Consider the following 20,671-nt stretch of genomic DNA (forward strand, 5'->3'; position numbering starts at 1 on the left):
AGATAATACAGACAGTGAGGACAAATGCTAACAAAAAGAAAGCTTGCCTCCTGGCTATAGCTATCAAAAGAAAAAATGCATAATACCTTTTGACCGAATAATTTTATTTGTAAATATCTGTATCTAGGAATATTTGTATACAACAAAGAGTCATGGATCTCTACTGAAGCATTGTTTTTAATAGCAGAAGACTTTGGAAATGATTTAAATGTATCAACAATCAGATGGATCATTTATGGTTAATTCTGCACAATAGGCTAATATACAACTTTAAAAAAGAATAAGGGAGATTCTATGTGTGTTGATATGAGACCACCTTTAACATGTTCTAAGTAATACAAAAAAGTAAGAATGGTAACATGCCACTATTTGTGTAAGAAGAAAAAAGTATATCTTTGCATAGGCACAGAATGGCTTATTTCATGATACATAAAATGAAAGAATATGTAAATAGCAACAGTGTCTATCTCTGAGAAAGGGACTGGGAAAGTAGGGGTTGGTACTGAAGAAAACCTTTTTATTTTATATGTTCATATACTCTTATAATTGAGTTTTATACTGTACACATGCATTTCCTATTTAAAAAAGTAAAGTTACCAAAAGCAGGTGTGAAATATTTAATAGCAGACAAAATAGTATTCAATATGAAAAGCATTGAGAGAAAGGCAAATTTTAGAAAACAGATAAAAGAGCATTCTACTACAAATCATGAATCTATATATCTACAATAACTTCAAAATATATAAAACAAGTAAGTACTGTGAGAAATGCAGGGAAACTGACAAATCCACAATTACCGAGAGACACTTCAACATATTTCTAGTAACTGGTAAATCAAGTAGACAAAAATAATAGTTAACACTTATCGGGCACTTCTTATGTGATTAGCACTGAACTATGCTTTTTCATGCAATATCTAATGCTATAGAAAATGTTAATAGTAATTTGACAGGTCATATACATATAGCATATACATGTATCATAAATACTGTTGTACCTGGTAAACAGAATAAATGCATTTTAAACATCCATTAAATATTCATGAAAGACTACACATTAGGCACCTGCCCAAACAACAATCACCAAAACCACCAGTCAACATGGCTGGCAGGGGCATAATGAAATGAACATTATCACTGATTTGGCAACAGCTCTGATAAAGATTTGGCATTATGTATCAAGTGTCCATACTCTTTGACATAGTAATTGTCTTTCTTATATTTATATCCTAAATTATCCAAATTTGGGGGGCGGGAGACACACTATGAATATAAAAAAAAATATTAAAAACTTGAATGCTGAAATGAAAGAGAATAGTTTTTTTGTCTTTAAAATGACATTAAAGGAATTATATAACAAAAGATGCTTGACATGTTAAAGAAAAAATAAATACATTAAATTATGTATGTCTTATGGTTAAAAAAAGTACTGATTTTTATTTTAGGCAGCATTTTCTTTGCATCCTTTTTTGCAACTTTCTGTTCATTAGCTATGCATGAATACATGTCTGCAGAAATTATGGCAAACATACCTACAATTCTACAAAAGGGAGCAGAGAATTCACCAGCAGTTCTGAGTCTGTGGCCATCATGGCTGCTTTTCTGCCAGTTACAATAGAGAATGAAGGGACTTTTATTTAGGCAAGTTAAGTATCCATTAACTTTGACATGGGCATTGTTTTGGGATTCCTAAAATGGAGTCCAATCTGCTCTCTACTTCAGCTCTGGTCAAGATGATGTACATACTGCACCGACAAGGTGGAACCCTGCATTTGCAATTTCTATCAATAGTTAAATAGCCGGGACCGGTTTGGCTCAGTGGATAGAGCGTCGGCCTGCGGACTGAAAGGTCCCGGGTTCGATTCCGGGCAAGGGCATGTACCTTGGTTGCGGGCACATCCCCGGTAGGGGGTGTGCAAGAGGCAGCTGATCGATGATTCTCTCTCATCGATGTTTCTAACTCTCTATCTCTCTCTTCCTCTCTGTGAAAAATCAATAAAATATATTTAAAAAAAAAAAAAAAATAGTTAAATAAACTACTCTTACCCACTTATTATTACTTACAGTTTGGTAATTATTTGAAGGGGCAAACTGAAGCAAGATTTTTGGGGAAATTTCTTATTTGATACTAAAGCTATTTAAAAAAAAAATTAGAATCAAACATTTATCTGAATACTTTTTTTTAAAAAAAAAACAGGTCCAAAAGGCTCAGCCCACATCAGCATTAACGTTATATCAAGAATTGAGTTTGCTGCATGCCAATGAGCTGCTCCTCAACAGGGGCTGGTTTTGCTATTTGAGGACAGACAGCCACCATGTCGTGTACACAAGAGAAATGAATGGCATAGACAGAGTCTTCCTGGTGGTTCTGAATTTTGGAGAATCATCACTGCTAAATCTAAAGGAAATTGTTTCAAACATTCCCACAACAGTGAGGATAAAGTTAAGTACCAATTCCACCAAGAAAGGAAGTGAAGTTGACACGCAAGCTATTGCACTGGGCAAGGGAGAAGGACTCATCTTTGAATACAACACACAGACTCTCCTGCATCAGCAAGCAGACGCCAGGGACAGATGTTTTGTTTCCAGCCGGGCGTGCTACTCCAGTGTGTTAAACATCCTGCACAGCCTTTGCTAGACATCTCTGCGGAGGAGGTGAAGACACTGGCTTTCCGTTCTACTCTCAGCATTTGCGGTAACTTAGTGTACAGCACACTGCTGGGCAAACTTTACAGACAATCATTAATTATTAAATATATCTGCAGCTTGAATGTAACTGCTTTAGGAAAGGTTCTCAATGTTTTTAAAGAATAATGTTTAAAATAAAATTATCACATGCAGGAACTTGTAACTTTTTGACAAGGCATCAATAGAGATCATCAGAACACCTCAGGACCCCAGATTATTACAAAGATCTAATGCATTTTAATGTGAAGAATGTTCTCATTCCACAAAATACAGGCACAGAAACTGGAGCATGACTTACCACTAAAAGTGTCTAAAAATGTTCACTAGCTTAGAGGCAGGACCTTGATTTGCAAACTGTTCAAATGAAATTTTAGTAAAACAAACACAAAGCTGTTTTGATGGGGAGAGGGGAGTGCTCTACTGCCACCAACTCTTCCTCACCCCCCTCTCCACATCCTCTGATTAGAAATCTATTTTCCTAGGTAAGGGGCATATACACCAAGGAGAGAACAGTGTGAGATGTATACACTGAACAAAATTAGGAGAAGCAAATTTTAATAAACTATTCATTTACTTATAAATATCTCACTTTTGCTAACCCAACTACAAATAAAACTAGGAAATACTTCCATGTATTTCCAATTTCCACAGAATTTCAGAATCTTACATATTTCTTAAGAGTCTCGAAAACACCGGTGCTGTCAAGTCCAAGTTCCTCATACAGGAATTTAATCTGGGCTGTAATCTAAAAGACACACATTAAAAAATTAGATGGAAGGCGTTGGTAGTAAAACTCCAGCGTCTAAGTCTGTCTGTCCATCTTCTTCACCTAACCCTCAAGTCAGCAACTTATGGCAGGGCCACTTTCCTTGGGACAGAGGCAGAAGGCTGCCACCGATTAAGGTTCAATTACGTGAAGAGAGCTCACAAGCACTAGCGAGAGCCTGCTCCCCTGACGGACTCAGTATTCTTCCTCACCCTCCTGGTCTCAATCACCGACCTGAATGTGGTCCACCCCGCCCCAACCACTGAAATGTGGAGCACACTTCTGTCGGAGGATCTGTCAACTGAGAGGGCTGGACAACATACCTTTTTGTGAGAATCCTCAATCACATGATTGCCTCCAGGCTGAATGTCTAAAATAATATTGGGGGCCTGATAGCCTGAAAGAGTTAACATATGAAACAATTAGAAAGTTCTTGGCCCATTTCTGCTCCTCCCCCCTTTTCTAAGTAACCTGTGAAAACGATAGAGAAGGAAAAGGCCTGAACCATCACTTCCAACGGAGAGATGGGAGGGGGCCGGCAGGAGCAGGACCACAGGGAGAAGGCTGTGACCGAGGAGGAAGCCACTGGCCCTGTGAAGTCTGAGAGTCTTGAGACCCAGGAACACCCACTACAGCAGTGGTGAGGGTGAGACAGAGCTGGGCACAGGGCAACCGTCTGGAAACATGAATGTGGGTCCTCCCACCTGGCTCTGAAGGTCTGGGATGTATTGGCAAGAAAAAAAGGTAAGAGCTCTTGTTTAATAAAACACAAAGATCTAGAGAAAATTAAAGCCATTAGTTTGGGCACTGAGGCTCCAGAGCAAAAACTTCAGAACCTGTTGTGTTTTTTTTTTAATAGATTCCCAAGAGTAATGGTTCAATTAATATTACTAAGTGTACCGGTTAATAATGCGGATTTTTTCCAATAGATGTAGTTGCACATATGTTGCTATATATGCTATTTGATATGTATGCTATTGTATTGTATTGACAGCAAGCTTCAAAACTTCATATGTCAAATTTTCTGAAGGTGTTAACATCATAGATATTTTTATGCTTGAAAATGTCAAATTTTGTGCCAAAAAAAAAGAGCATTTGCAGGAAGTTTTAATTCATTATTTTGAAGAAAAGTGCTGCTAAAAGTTATATACTTCGGGAAGCTTATGGTGAACATGCTCCATCTCAAGATACTTGTCAATGTTGGTTTAAACACTTTAGAAGTGATGACTTTGATGTGAAAGACAAAGAACGTCCAGATCAACCAAAAAAGTTTAAAGACCAACAATACCAGCATAATTGGATGAAGATATATGTCAAACTCAAAACCAATTTGCAGAAATATTAAATGTTGCTCAGCAAACTATTTCTGATCATTTACAAGCAATGGGAAAGATTTTAAAGGAAGGAAAATGGGTGCCACATCAACTGAACGAAAGACAAATGGAAAACTGAAAAGTCATCAGTAAAATGTTGCTTCAAGGGCACGAAAAAAAGTCTTTTTTGCATCAAATTCTAACTGGCAATGAAAAGTGGATTTATTTTGAGAATCCCAAATGCACAAAATCATGGGCTGACCCAGGTCAACCATCAACATAAACTGTAAGGCAAAATAGCTTCGGAAAGAAGACAATGTTCTGCGTCTGGTAGGATCAGTAAGGTGTGGTGTATTACCAATTCACCAAGAAAGGAGCTTTTAAAACCAGGTTAAACGTTAATACTTATCGTTACCACAACAAATAATCAATTTGAACCATGCTTTGATCGTAAAACTACCAGAATGGGCCAGAAGACACAGCAAAGTAATTTTGCTTCATCATAACGCACCATCACACACTTCCAATATTAAAAGATCTTGCCTGGGAAGTATTAACCCATTGGCCGTATACACCAGACCTTGCTCTTTCAGATTACCATTTGTTCTGATCGATGGCACATGCACTTTCTGAGCAGCACTTCAAAAAGTAAGAAGTGGAAAATTGGGTCTCTGAATGGTTTGCCTCAAGACAAGAAAGGTTCTATTGAGACAATATCCACAAGTTACCTGAAAGATGGGGGAAATGTGTAGCTAGCAATGGACATTGCTTTGAATAAAGCACTTTTGATGTTTCTCTTGAAATTATCGTGTTTTCTTTGATTACAAAATCCTCATTATTAACCGGTTATAATGAGTGCTTCAATTAGTAGTCAACATAGAAAAAACGATAATTTGTCCCAAATCATAGGTTGGTAATTTCGTCTGTACATGAAATGCATTCCTCTGAGCGGTATGCTGAAGGTAATAGTCTGCTTAGCTATGTTTCTGCTTCTTAGTAGTCCCTTACCTTCACCATTGTCCTTAGCGTGCTTCGTAACGGCTTCTTTGAGTTTCTCAGTGTAGTTTACAATTCCTTTCAGAGGTACCCGTTCATCATTTTCATAAGCTGTGATGTGAACTGAAGGATAATGCTGTAAGAAAATGAATGTACAAAGAATGTATATTATTCCTTATGGCCCCTTTCTACCTTACAGATTATGAAAAATAATTACCTCTAATTCCCCCCCACCCCCAAATGCTACATTTCCCCCCTTTATTTGATATTCTTGAGAAATCTATGGTATTAGAGCACTAGACTACTCATTATCTGGAATAGTATTTTCTCAACCAGAGAGACCATGACCCTACTGAAACCAGCATGGAATATGAGCAGCGGCAGTGCTGAAAGGTGTCTGGGTTTTATAAGTAGAAACAACTAAAGGTCTACTGAATTCTGGTCTGAGATCAGGTAAGTGTCCTTTTGATCATTTTCACTTGGTCACTTCAGATAGTAATATCGTAACTGTCTTTCATTACCTGAGGTTTAATATTTTGATAGGGGCAGTAACTTTTTATGTAGCTCCTGTGTTTTTGATCAGATGAAGGATTCCCCCATTCTTCTAATTCTTCTAATGTCAGAGGAAGTGTAGTATCCATCATGGTGTTGAGAACATCCAAGAAAGGTGCCTAAAAAAAAAAAAAAAAAAAAAAAAAAAAAAAAAGCCAAAGGGACTTAAACTTTGACTAACAAATTGGTAAAATGAGTTACAGGGAAATATACATTATGAATATACATGTTGACATGAGAGAACAGAGCTTAGGAAGCAATGTAGAACCCAGGAGCCGCACACATTCCTCAGTCCTTACCCAGCACCTGGGCTTTATATCCGGCTTTTTAGTGTTCAGACCTCTTAGGTTAGGGGTGTCGAACTCAATCAGAGAAGGGGCCAAAATCTAAAATCCAGCCTAAATCGCAGGCCGAATGGTTTACTGAACAGTCATAAACTGACAATGTCATAAACTGACAGCGGAGTGCAGTGATGACAGCGCGGTGCGGGCCACATTGCAAGGCCTGGCGGGCTGGATTTGGCCCGCGGGCCTTGTGTTTGACACATGTGTCTTAAGTGATATATATATATATATATATATATATATATATATATATATATATATATATAAATAAATAAACAAACAAAGGGCTTATATTTTAACTAGAGGCCCAGTGCATGAATTCATGCAAGGGTGCTGTCCGTCCGGCCCCACCCCCTGGTGGACTCCAGGTCAAAAGGACAATTTGCATATTAGCCTTTTATTATATAGGATTTCACATATTTTGTGCCTTTTATTCACACACACACACACACACACACACACACACACACACATATATATATCCACACACACACACACACACACACACACACACATTTTTATATAAAAGAAATACCACTTCACATCTATTAGGAAAGCTAACTATTAAAGAAGGAAATTCTCACACATGCCACAACACAAATGCACCTTGAGGACATTACCTAAGTGAAATAAACCAGTTACATAAGGACCCCATTTCTAGGTGGTAGCTTAGTAAAATCCACAGAGACAGAGGTAAATGGTGGTTCTCAGGGGCTGGGGAAGAGGAAACTGAAGAGTTGTTACTTAATGGGTATAGAATTCAATTTTGCACAATGAAGAGTTCTGGGAAATTAGTTGCACAATAGTATGAATGGACTCACACTGTAACTTAAAAATGGGGAAGAGGTGCCCTGGACAGTTTTCTCAGAGGTCAGAGCATCACGGGCTTGATTTGGTCAAGGGCATGTACCTCGGTTGAAGGCTTGATTCCCCCTCCCCTCAGTTAGGGTGGTTGTGGGAGGAAACCAATCAATGCGTCTCTCTCACCTCAATGTTTTTCTCTCTCCCCACTCTATCTGAAAATCAATAGGAAAAAAATATCTTCGGGATTAACAAAACAAATGGTGAAGAGGTAAATTTTGTTATTTTACCACAATTAAAAAATAAAAATTCAGTAATACATGAATTAATTTTCTTTCACCATTTTACATAAAAATAAAAGATAAATGCAAATTGAAGAAAATATGGAAAATATCCAACTTGAAAGAAGAAAAAAATCACTCATTGGCTTATATAGTGTTAAAACATTTAATAAAATGGTAGCTGCTTTTTTTTTCACTTAATTTTATGGTCTTTTCAGCTTTCTCTTGCATTAACATTAACCACATGGGCAAATGGAATTCTTTTTGGGTGCCTAGCACCTGAACTCCTTTTCTGCAGTTAGAGTATCCCAAACCTTGTGAGCAGAGGTACTAAATGGTAGGTAGTTCCTTTCCCAGCTTCCCCTCCAGTGCAGAGGTAGCCACATGACTTCAGTCTACCAATCAGACACAATGTGCTCCAAATTCTGAATGGGAAGTTAGTGACTCAAAGAAGTAGGGACCACAGAGAATGTAATCTGACAAGATTGCCACAGCTATATCAGGTTTCTAAGAGCAGTTTGGGGGTGAGAGGGTCCCCTGGCAGTTTGAAGTGACTTCTGCCTGGTCCTGGGGGTAGTGATAGCTTCATGGGATAGGTTAATGGTATATTTCAGACATGATTCTGGTTGTGCAGCCTCTAAGACTGGTTCCATACCCACCCTCACCCAATACACTTCAATAAATCCTTTTTCTGCTTAAATTAGTCATGTGCTTCTAATTAAGAACTAATGCTTCTAATGAAGAACTACGGTTCTGATGCTTCTGATTAAGAACTGACTAATAGTCAACTCTGGTTTGCTCAGTGGATAGAGTGTTGACCTGTGGACTGAAAGGTCCCAGGTTCAATTCCAGTCAAGAGCATGTACCTTGGTTGCGGGCACATCCCCAGTGGGAGATGTGCAGGAGGCAGCTGATCGATGTTTCTCATCGATGTTTCTAACTCTGTCCCTCTACCTTCCTCTCTGTAAAAAAAATCAATATATATATATATATATATTTTTTTTTTTTTTTTAGAAAAAGAACTGACTAATACAGATCCTACTAATATTGTTGGATATATATACTCTATTGTTAGAGTAATTGAAGATTTCAATTCTTCACTATTATAAGCAATCCTATATAATAAAAGGCTAATATGCAAATGACTAAATGGTGGAATGACTAGTCACTATGATGCACACTGACCACCAGGGGGCAGACACTCAATGCAGGAGCTGCCCCCTGGTAGTCAGTGTGCTCCCACACAGGGAGCGCTGCTCAGCCAGAAGTTGGGCTCACAGCTGGTGAGCACCGTGGCAGTGGTTGGAGCCTCTCCCGCCTCCATGGCAATGCTAAGGATGTCCAACTGATGGCTTAGTGGGCCTAAGCCATCAGTTGGATATCCGCCCAGGGCTCCTGAACTGCGAGAGGGCGCAGGCCAGGCTGAGGGAACCCCCCCAAGTGCATGAATTTCATACTCTGGGCCTCTAGTGTGGGATAAAAATCCTTACATATACATTTCTGATTTCCTTCCTAATTTCTAAAAGTCAAAGGTTGAAGCTTATTTATAGTGTAAATAATTTTTCCATTATTATCCTTGTGTTAGGTTTTTCTTCCCCTATCCATATTTTTATTAAAAAAGCCAGATGTTCAGTTCAGAATTATTTAACATGTATTTAATACAAACCCACAGTGTACACCCCACACACTCAAAATAAAAAACTTAAAAATATTTTACTCTGCTCACCCTAATAATTTTATTTCCTAGAGCATCTAACCAAGAAACAGGAGAGATGAATTGCTATAACTTCATAATTTTGGACAGAAGGAAAAGACTATCGAGCATTTTCAGAATAAGGTATTTCAATTGAAGTATAGAAAAACTATCCCTAAGGACCATTAAAAATAGAGTAAAACCAGAGAGCCCCTAAATTCAGGACTGAAAGGTTGATGGGCAATGGAATAAAATACTTGGTGCATTTCAGAGTCCCAGGGCACTCTGCCTTACTTCCCGAAACTGATGAGTCTTATATGCTTTGTCTCTTCCACCAATTCTAAATGTTCTTACACACACACACACACACACACACACACACACACACACACAATGGGGATAGCTATTAATTTCCTTCAATTAAAATCCTTAAAACATAATAAAGAACACTGTCAGGGAAAAGTAAAGGATGAGTAGTTGGATTAAAGTAACTTTAGAAGTTCACTCAGAGCTATAATTCTTTGTTTGAAATTGAAAAGCTTTGTTACAATCATATGCTATGGTCAATCAGAATTTTTTCTCAGGGCAGCGTATGGCTTCATGCCTCCCCATTCTGTAAACAATCAGAGACAGAGTGTACTCACCTCCATAGTCACAGCTCTCAGGAGCTCTGGCTTAGAGTTACACAACGCTCCCACAAGCACCCCTCCAGCACTGAAAGCAGTCAGGGTTGTTAGACTTGGCTGAGAAAAGCCTTGGTCATGAAGCGTCTTAATGCAAGCCTCTAAGTCAGCAAGGCCATTGAGTTTTTTAGTTAGCCGGCCATCAGTGTGCCAGTGGAGGCCTAACTCACCACCACCCCTGAAATTAAATGGCAAAAAGGTTTTAGTGGAGAGAAAAAAAAAAAAATAATATAGGTCGGAGTCAGCAAACTATATCATGGGCCAAATCTACCCTGAGGCCTGTTTTTGTATGGCCCTCGAGCTAAAAGCAGTTTTCACATTTTCAAAGGTTGGAAGAAAATACCCCAACCAGGAATATGCAGCAGAGCCACATGTGGCTGCAAAGCCTACAATGTTTATTATTTAGTTCTTTAGAGAAAAAGTTTGCTAACCCCTGATGTAGACAATCAACAGACATGTTTTGAGTGCCCGCCTAGTATTTACCAGACATTGTGCTAAATGCAGGCCTTAAAAACATAAATAAGCAAACATCCCCTGCCCCAGAGAAGATCATAATTTTGTGGGGAATGAAAACAGCTACCAAGAAATCTGGTTGCTGCTATTGTATTACACAAATATATTTAAGGCAGCTGTTCTCAACACTTTCTAATGCTACGACCCTTTAATAGAGTTCCTCATGTTATATCTGTGTTTTCCGATGGTCTTAGGCTCTACAGCAGCGGTCCTCAACCTGTGGATCGAGACCCACAGGTTGAGAACAGCTAGCAGGGTCGCCTAAGACCATCGGAAAACACAGATATTTACATTATGATTCATAACAGTAGCAAAATCATAGTTATGAAGTAGTAACGAAAATAATTTTATGGTTGGGGGTCACCACAAACTGAGGAACTGTATTAAATGGTCGAGGCATTAGAAAGGTTGAGAACCACTGATTTAAAAGGTGTCTCAGAAGTGGAAGAAAGAACATCCATATGTCAGGAACACAAACGCTTCACATGGAGATAATGCATAAGCGGAAGGAAGAATGTAAGTTCCCAGAGAAAAGGCAAGGATGACATCAGGACGCTGCCTGAGCCAGGGCACCGAGGGAAAGTGGCCTGTCGCCGGGAAGGACAAGCGAGGCTGGCTGGGGAGGAGTGTACGGTGGGAGCACAGGACATGCGTGGGCAGTGATAACGGACGTCCGTACAGAAATGAGAGAGATCATCAGGTTGTTAAATACTATACTGAGAAATCTGGACTTTATTATGGAGATGGGGAATTAGTGAAGGATTTTAAGCAGAGACACAATAATATTTGTGTCTTGAAAACAGCTAGAATAAAATGGAAATTAGAGTGGAAAAAAGGAGTTCAGTTTCAGAGGCTATTTTAGAAAAACCTAAACTAGGGAGAATTAAATGGAAATAATAATGTTACCAAATAAGCAGAGACAGGTAGTATTCTAAAAATCCTAAAAGTCTGATACAATATCCTAAAAAATGGACCCTTTTGTTTTTTGGTTCAACTAATGTTACCAAGTTCCACCGCCAGCATAGGTGTAGAAATCCATAAATTCAACACAAATGAAAAAATAAAGTTTTGCTCATGTTATTTTGGACATCTGTCACCGTGCTCTCACACTCATATGCCAGGATAAATATGCAGACTCACCGAACATGGCAATATGCTAATATCCATCCATCGTCCACCAGTGCCCTCCTTTCAGGCCTGAAATTCATTTTCAAGTCCATGCCATAAGCTCCATACACATGGACCAGGAGAGGTTTTTTCTGCAAGTCCTCAGAATCCGTTTTGTGGAAGATAGTCATTGGCACTAATCTTCCATCCTGGAAATAAAGATTTATTATCTATGTAAAAAAGAGTATTTTCAAACAGTTTTATCACCTATTTTATGTTCTGTTTACTGACGCTGAGCAGAACTTTAATTAAGACAAAGAGTTATGGTCTCTAAATTCTATCTTGACACTTACTTTTAGCTACTTGGTTGATCCATAATATTAACTAAGAAAGAGCAGCAAGACTATGACTTGAATATACTTTATTAAATGGCTTTTCCTGATAATAAAGTGATTCTAAAGAGTACTTCACTACCCAGCACTACTGTAAATTTTTCCCCAGTACCTATTAAGATTAGACATACTAATGTGTAGCATTCTTCTTGTACCTGGCCTACATACTAGCATTACTCATCTTTAAATATTTACAAACAGACGAACTAAAAAAGTTTTAACAGCTCAATTTTCTATCCTTTACAGACAGAATTCTCAAATACAAATAAAATAAAATTTTTATTTTTAAAATTTAAAGTTTTATAACATTTTTGGTTTGTTAATCCTTACCCAAAGATATTTTTCTATTGATTTTCAGAGATAGTAGAAGGGAGGACAGAGAGAAACATGGATGTGTACATCGAGTGCCCCGACTAGGGCCAGGGATCAAGCTTGCAACCGAGGTACGTACTTGCCCTTTACCAGAATCGAACCTGGGGCCCTTCAGTCTGCAGACTGATGCTCTATGCACCGAGCAAACTGGCTTGGCCAAGTTTTGTAAATTTTAACACAGAAATTACTTTTAGGACAAGTAACTATTCTCCAATTTAGTTAACATTCATCAATACCAATTCATTAAAATTAGGCACTCTCTGGACAGGTAAAATGAAGATAATCTGAACAATAAAAAGGTGCGAGAAAGTTGGTTCTCACTCTGCCTACGGAAACTAATGAAATAGCACCAGTTTAAACAAGAAAAAGAATATAACCAAATCATTCTCCCCATTTCTTTCATTCTCATTTGAAAACTTCACTTTGGAGCACTTCTTCTTATTCTAGATCTGCAGTTCTCAACTTGTGGGTTGTGACCCCTTTGGGGGTTGAACGACCCTTTCATAGGGGTTGCCTAAAACCATCAGAAAACACAAATATTTACATTATGATTCATAACAGTAGCAAAATTACAGTTATGAAGTAGAAACAAAAATAATTTTATGGTTGGGGGTCACTACAACATGAGGAACTGTACAATACTTGACAAACAGTAGGCTTGCAGTAAATGGGGGCTGACAGTGGAGATTACAAAGACTTACCTTGCTTTTGGCTTCTATACGTAAAACACGACTAGTCTTTGTGATTGGGTCTTCATGTCCAGTTTCCTCAAACAGTTTGCCTTCTGCGAACTTATATATGTAATATTTTGGAGGACGTATTGGAGAGCAAAGCTGAAAGGGACAGTTCTTTGGGTCTGAATTTGAATCCATTATGAATCCACAGGCCCAAGGAGGGAGCTAAAAAAATAAAAGTTATTTTTACTCTTTATCTCTAGACACTAGGTATATTAATTAAATTTCTGGGTCTGCTTGAAACAAGATAATGTAAACATCAGGTTCTATCCATTATCATATAATGCTTCATTTAAGGATTACTTTAGCACAACAAAATACATTTCAAGTAAAAGACAAATAACACTATACCAAAGATCAATAAAATAAGGAAAATGATAGAAAATAGTTTATCATGATTTTGGATTTACATGAACTCTCTAGTAAAAAAGTTTATTTTGGGGCATAAACTTGGGCAATAAAATAACAGCAAAAGAATTAATAAGAGCAAATCAAATAGTAATTCAGAACCAAGCAACATCTTCAAGATCTCTGTCCTCATAGAACACGAAATCTCAGACATATATTTTTAATAATTTACCCACCAGCCCATGCTCTGCTGCCCAGACAGCCACAGTGATGACAGTTATTATTCCTGGGTTACAAAATGGCGCAGCAGCACTAAAGCATTTACAATTTGTTTCTAACTTTAGCTCCTAGGCTAACCATTGTGCAGAACAAAACCTTTCCTGCACATTCACTCTGAAAGACTCAGAGCTATTATGATTAAGATTCTTAACTTTAAGAAAAAAAGGAAAGGAATCAAAATTTATTCTCTCAGAGCAGCAGGGTCCTGCTTCAAGCCTTCCACTAACATCCTTCTTACACCTTTTAAAGAACTCCGGTAAGCAGGCTGACAGTGTCTTAGAAATGGTACCAGGAGTCAGAACATTAAAAGAAAATTGCCTTTCTTTTCCTGAGTAATTGTAGAAGGAGCAAATTCCTTAGAAAATCAGAGGTCTTGGCCCAGCAAAGTCACTGGTGGGCACTATTCAGAAAGGATAAGTGGGGGATGTGTGCATAGAGAGTGCACCATTTAAATTGTAGAAACTACAGCCAAAGAGCTTATGTTTACAGAGCAAATTTCTTGTAATTAATCCAAAGAATCTATTTTCCTGAAACTAATAAGGACATACATTTGCAATATTTCTTTATAAGAGTCCCCGATTTATTCTCCTCAGATTGAGGATTATTTTCAAGGACAATGTATCTAAATGCAAGCCATAACCAGAAAGAAAAGTGTAATCATGAAAGTTGGGAAATCTGGTTGCATGAATGGAGTGAGCAAACCGAGACTTTAGTGGGAAGGGAACAAACAAGCACCGCTGTTAACATTGCCACCAGGCCTCAGGCTGAGGGGACAAGGGTCCTCGCCCTGAGAGGCACAAGTTCTGTCCTTTGGTAACTTTAAAAGTGTCTGTGTGATCCACATATTAAGTTGCTCTGGTTTTACACCAAGTGGTTCCAATAAAGCAATAAGTCCTTTGGGTGTATTAAACTAATGGATCAAAGTTAGAGTTTTAATTATAATAACAACTGTTCCAAGGCTATAGACTTTTTATTTTTTTATTTTTTATTTTTTAAATACATTTTATTGATTTTTTAGAGAGGAATAGAGAGGGATAGAAAGTTAGAAACATCGATGAGAGAGAATCATCGGTCAGCTGCCTCTTGCACACCCCCCACTGGGGATGTGCCCACAACCGAGGTACACGCCCTTGACCGGAATCGAACCTGGGACCCTTCAGTCTGCAGGCTGACGCTCTATCCACTGAGCCAAACCTGTTTCGGCGGCTATAGACTTTTTAAAGTCTGTCCAGCTGATGCAGAAATAATGTATTAATGATCTCAAGAATATCTTAAGCCACATTTCTCACTTGGATAAGCCCATAGTATCTACCATGTATATTAATGGACAGCACCCAAGAATAATTGTATCTTAAATGTGGAAAGAAAATTGGCCCAAAGGTTTTGTCCTTTGAATATGGTGCTGCCTACGCATATCAATCAGTGTAATGCAGTTCGTGAAAAGGCTCTCATCTGCGAAATCCTCTTTAGCACCTGCCATACAATACAGTATCTGATTCCATGTGATACTGACTCAGAACATTATACATGGCATAAGAGGTCCTACAGGTTGGGAGGGTTAGGGAATAAAGCAAAGGAAATAGAATAAACTAAACACATGATGCTTATTCTAATGGAAGTTATAACCATGGAAAATAGAAATACTGACATATTTACTTAAAAGTCAAATCTTATTATAACAGAGTCAACTCATGACATTCCTAATTTTCTTAACAGAATTTTGTGTTATAAATGCCCTGCTAGGAATTATATATTTTCTTCCATCTGTATTCACATAGATTGTGAATTAGAATTCAATCAGCAAATAAGGATCTAGTAGATGAAACCAATAAAAATTTGCTAAAGTAAAATCACCATTTGTGTTTTAGGACAAGTCCTCTAAGACATCAGACATTACATTTGATAATTTGATTTTATGAGGTTGCTAGAAAATTTTAGGGCCTGGTAACTTCTTATTTTATACAACTATAACAATCTTAAAACTAATCTCCCTGCCTTTTATCTCCCGCTGCTTTAGTGTGTCCTAATGTGGCTGCCAGATAACCTCATGAAGCATAACTCACTCCTCAAATCACTCTCCTACCCTCAAATTTCATGTTCCCCCTCTTCATAATTTATGCATAAATTCATTACTGTGACAATCAAAGAGCGTCAAACCATAGCGTCATCCCGCAGAAACCTACTGTATAACAAAACAGAATTACTAGCAGTTTCCTACTCCAGCTCAGTGCTTCATTTGACAGATGTCTCATCCTAGAATACCATTTCCCTTCTTACCCATCAAATTCCTGTCTATCCTCTTTGGATCTTGCCTATAACAACTATTACTGTGTATCCTAAGTGATTTTATATCTCCTTCATTCTTGACACCATTTATTTAAACCACCTTCTACCTTGCCTTTATGTTAGTTGAAGCTCATGATTAACTGTATCCTCCTTAAGGCTAGATATTTTGTCCTGCTGTCTTTCCAGTCTAGAGTGCCCCATACAGTGCTCTGCGCATAGAAGTTCAATTCCCGGTGAATTTCCAGGAATTGCATTTTAACAGAAATTGCGACAACACTGCATTTAGGGAGGTGTAAGTGGTCTATGCTTACTGGCCAATTGGCTCCACAACTCCTTCCACATTAAGGAAAATGCAGGCCTCTCCTCTGCGCTTCAGTATCTGGTGTCTTAACTCACATGTTAATGCGGCTTTAATACTGGGCATTAAGGGTGCCATTGTAAGTTCACTTGTGGAGGCAGATTGTCTTTCCTGGCAGCCACAAGCAAAACCAGTGGGTCAGCCTGCCAGGGACATGTGCCAGCATCACAGCTGTTGTAGTGGAGACCACTGCCACCCCTTATTGAAAGAAATCGAAGTTCACTTTTCCTCATGCTCTGGTGAGAAACATGGCAGAGATGATGCAGATGCAAGCATGCAGTGTGGCACAAACACAGTAGGCACTAACTCTACTGGGGGTGTAGGACGAAGCAGCAGGCAGGGGTTGGCACCAGCTGCCAAGTTGGCCTGAGTTATTACTATATCTAAAGCTATAGAAATAGGTGATATGTAGAAAGAGACCTACCTCTTAAATTTGATAAAGACCTAGTCATTTAAATTAATTCTTTAAGAAAAAGTACATTGATATTAGTAAAAATTTGATGTTCTGGTGAAGCTTAACTGCATGTATTTTGATTAATGGTATTGTCTTTTAATAATTAAACATACCTTCAGAGACCGAACTGAGTCATCAGCCAGACCAATCACATTAACATAAAGCAGATTGCTGTGCTTCAGGAAGAGAACACAGTGATCCTTAAACATGTCCAAGTCTATGACTTTGGTATTTCTCTTCATTGTGAAAAATAAGTCCCAATTCATTATAGCAGGCGTATCAGCTGCTGTTCTCATTAGCTGTGTGGAACAAAGTAAGAAGAGATCTAGGTAACAGAACATGATATCTACAAAATCCAAAGCCATAGATGAAACCACTGAAAACTAGACACAGTCTTCTTCACTGTCTTATGACGAGCTAACTGCATGTGGGCTGAAGTGTGACCATCACCACTGAATGATAGCCAACCAATGGACATTTGAGTGAGGGTACTGACATCCAGCTGACTATGGAAGCAGCAGTGAGCCTCACTGACACTGACAGAACAGCCAGCTGAGAATAATCCAAATTGCTAACTCACAAAATCATGAATTTATAAAACTTTGCTCTTTTATTTTTTAAAGATATATTTTATTGATTTTTTTTTTTTTTTTTTTTACAGAGAGGAAGGGAAAGGGATAGAGTTAGAAACATCGATGAGAGAGAAACATTGATCAGCTGCCTCCTGCACACCCCTAACTGAAGATGTGCCTGCAACCAAGGTAAGTGCCCTTGACCAGAATCGAACCTGGGACCCTTCAGTCTACAGGCTGACACTCTAGCCACTGAGCCAAACCAGCCAGGGCAAAATTTTGTTATTTTAAGCTACTAGGTTTGCCTTTGGTAATTGATATAATCAGGATAGAGTATGCTTCATTTATTATCCCTTTTAGGAACAATTCAAATGGGACTGACTAAACACAGGATGGTAGCACCAATTTCTACACTTTACCAAAAGCCTATGAAACAATGAACTCTTGGAGCAAGAAATGTTGCTGATGGAAGTGTGACACTTCCCAAATGGAGCTAAGGAAATAGGGTATCACCTTGAATTCTGTAGGCTCGCCAACATTAGTGAGAATGTATAGTTCATCATCTCTGTGTTCAACGTAGTAAAGGACCCCATGTATTCGCTTCTGGATAAGTACAGGTGGATCCCAAGGACTTAGGCCATCTATCAACCACACTTCAGAAGTGGTCTTGCTCATGATATTCATGGTGAGGAAACGACTGTCTTTTGTAAGATAAAGGTAAACAAAAAAGCTATACACATACATGCATACACAGGGAGAGAGAAGAGAGAGAGAGGGAAAGAGAGAAAAAGATATGAAAATTCAATAAATTTCAAGTGCATGCTACTTTGTTAAGGACAGTATCTTACAGGTGGTCAGTATATATATTAATTAAAATGCAGATAGAAAATAAAAATAACTGCTTATGAATTCTACTTGTAAACTAAAATCCTGCTATTATTTTTCTCATTGCCTCTAGAAACATTAAAAATAAATTTTCTCTAACATTTTATTATGAACATTTTTCAAACATGCAGAAAAGTTGAAAGAAATGTATGGTAAATACCTATATATCAACATCACATATCTATGCATCATCTATCCATCTGTTTTTGAATGTATTTCAAGATAAAGTACAAATATCACCTCACTCTCAATCTCATTAATAGATTATAGGGCTATAAATTTCCTAGAGGAATATGTAATTACTAGAGGCCTGGTGCATGAAATTGTGCACAGTGTGTGTGTGTGTGTGTGTGTGTGTGTGTGTGTGTGTTCCTCAGCCTGGACTGCACCCTCTCGCAATCCGGGACCCCTTGGGGGATGTCCGACTGCTGGTTTAGGCCCAATCCAACAGGCAGTCAAATATCCTTCTCACAATCTGGGATCACTGGCTCCTAACCGCTCAACTGCCTGCCCAATTGTCCCTAACTGCCTCTGCCTGCCTGCCTGATGCCCCTAACTGCTTGCCTGCCTGGTCGCCCCTAACTGCTTGCCTGTCTGCCTGATTGCCCTAACTGCCTCGGCCCCTGCTTGCCTGATTGCTCCTAACCACTCACCTGCCTGCCTGATTGCCCCTAACAGTCTCTGCCTTGGCCCCTGCACCTGAGACCCAAGCTGCCCTTCTCTGGCCACCACAGGCAACTGGGATTCAGGCTGGCTTCGCCTGGGCAGGCACCCAGGAACCCAGGGGGCGCCGCCCAGGCCTCGGCTTTGTCAGGAAGGACGTCCAGAATGACGTCTGGAAGACATGCAGTCTATCCGGTCTAATTAGCATATTACTCTTTTATTAGTATAGATATCATAGTTTAGAAAGGGACTCTAAACTATGATATCTATACTAATAAAAGTTACTTTGTTTTTCCTCTGTATTCATGCTGAATTTCTTTTTCTTCTAGTTTTTATAACAAACCGATCAACAGTTGGGAAGAAAATTCCTCATAATTCCACTAACCTAACACATTTTAATTATTTTATTTTTCTATTTTTTTCTTTTAAGGTTTATTTGTATTTCATTCATGTTTTTAAATAGATGTAATTAAAATATACATGCAATTAAGGATTCTGCTTTTTTAAAAAAACCCTCACCTGAAGACATGCTTATTGATTAATTTTAGAGAAGGGTAAAGGTCGGGGGGGGGGGGGGGGGGAGAGACACAGAGAGAGAGAGAATTGGTCAGTTGCCTCCCGTATGCACCAAGATCAGGGATCAACCTGAAATCTTTCAGGGTATGGAATGACACCCAACCAACTGAGCCACACCAGCCATGGCAGGATTCTGCATATTTTTATGTCACATAATATCAATATCTCCCCAAACATTAGTTATACAGTCCTTATGATTATTAAAAATCAATCTCATTAAAATAATCATTATCAGAAAAAAAAACAATGACTATATCACTGGACCAAGAATATTAGTTCTATGGCCTGGAATAATGTAATTCCTTTAGACCTAAGATTACTACTATTAATTAATTAGGAGTTGTACAAGATTTTCTTTCTTTCTTTTTAAGATTTCCTTTAAGATCCTTGTCAGTTCTTATGAAATGAAGAGTAAATTTTCTTGTTTTTGATATTGACTTCACTGGCATAAATTTATTTAGTTTTAAATCCCCCTTTTTTTCCTTGCAAAATCTGTTCAGATATTGTCCAAACTATATTGTTTAATGATGTACAAAGTGACAGGATCCTTGTGTTAAGAAAAAAAATTGTTTCTCAATTACAAGGAATCATTCACTATCATTTCCTTCCAAGCTTAAGTGGTAAGATAGGGCATGAGTCCAGGAAATTACAAGGAAATAAAGACAAGCAGCTTTAATAAGAAATTACCAAAGTATTAGGGAAGGACCAATGGCCATCATGGCTCAAAGCAAAGCGATTTAAAATTCAGATAAATCTCTATGAAATGAGTAGTGAATTCTGATACCATGGTATCTGACTTACAAGAGATTTATAATTGCTATATGACAACCCTATTAAATGTTCAATCAACAACTCTCATGTGTCACAGTCAAGAGAGAATGTGAGTAACTCATCATTTGCAGTCTAATGATGTGTTTGTGTTTACTCTGGAGTCTGAATATGCCTAAACTCCAGTTTTGAATCTAAACAACTTACAAAAAGAATAATTACAATATTTTATCTGTTTCCAGCCAAAA

General features: G+C 38.3%; 2 protein-coding genes across 12 annotated transcripts in view; one reads left to right on the forward strand and one right to left on the reverse strand.

The window, feature by feature from the left end:
- The window catches only part of SLC3A1 (solute carrier family 3 member 1), a 35,119-nt gene extending 31,856 nt beyond the window's left edge, over positions 1-3,263 (forward strand). Inside the window, exon 12 of the mRNA XM_084901517.1 lies at positions 2,197-3,263. Coding sequence (XP_084757643.1) covers positions 2,197-2,637 — 441 coding nt within the window. The 3' untranslated portion in view covers positions 2,638-3,263. The remainder of the gene's footprint in view (positions 1-2,196) is intronic.
- The window catches only part of PREPL (prolyl endopeptidase like), a 34,950-nt gene continuing 14,436 nt past the window's right edge, over positions 158-20,671 (reverse strand). For 9 of the 11 annotated variants that reach the window (XM_084901507.1, XM_084901508.1, XM_084901509.1 and 6 more), the window contains 9 exons: positions 18,045-18,261; positions 17,073-17,258; positions 13,202-13,399; positions 11,770-11,945; positions 10,078-10,294; positions 6,284-6,433; positions 5,775-5,898; positions 3,777-3,850; positions 603-3,432 (listed from right to left, as the gene is read on the reverse strand). In XM_084901507.1, the coding sequence (XP_084757633.1) occupies positions 3,343-3,432; positions 3,777-3,850; positions 5,775-5,898; positions 6,284-6,433; positions 10,078-10,294; positions 11,770-11,945; positions 13,202-13,399; positions 17,073-17,258; positions 18,045-18,261 (1,432 nt within the window). In that variant the 3' untranslated portion in view covers positions 603-3,342. Of the gene's footprint in view, positions 3,433-3,776; positions 3,851-5,774; positions 5,899-6,283; positions 6,434-10,077; positions 10,295-11,769; positions 11,946-13,201; positions 13,400-17,072; positions 17,259-18,044; positions 18,262-20,671 lie in introns of all 11 variants that reach the window. The other 2 variants (XR_014796571.1, XM_084901511.1) reach the window with 2 other exon arrangements.

The sequence above is a fragment of the Pipistrellus hanaki genome (assembly GCF_964339955.1).
Source record: "Pipistrellus hanaki genome assembly, chromosome: 12".
Lineage (NCBI taxonomy): Eukaryota > Metazoa > Chordata > Mammalia > Chiroptera > Vespertilionidae > Pipistrellus > Pipistrellus hanaki.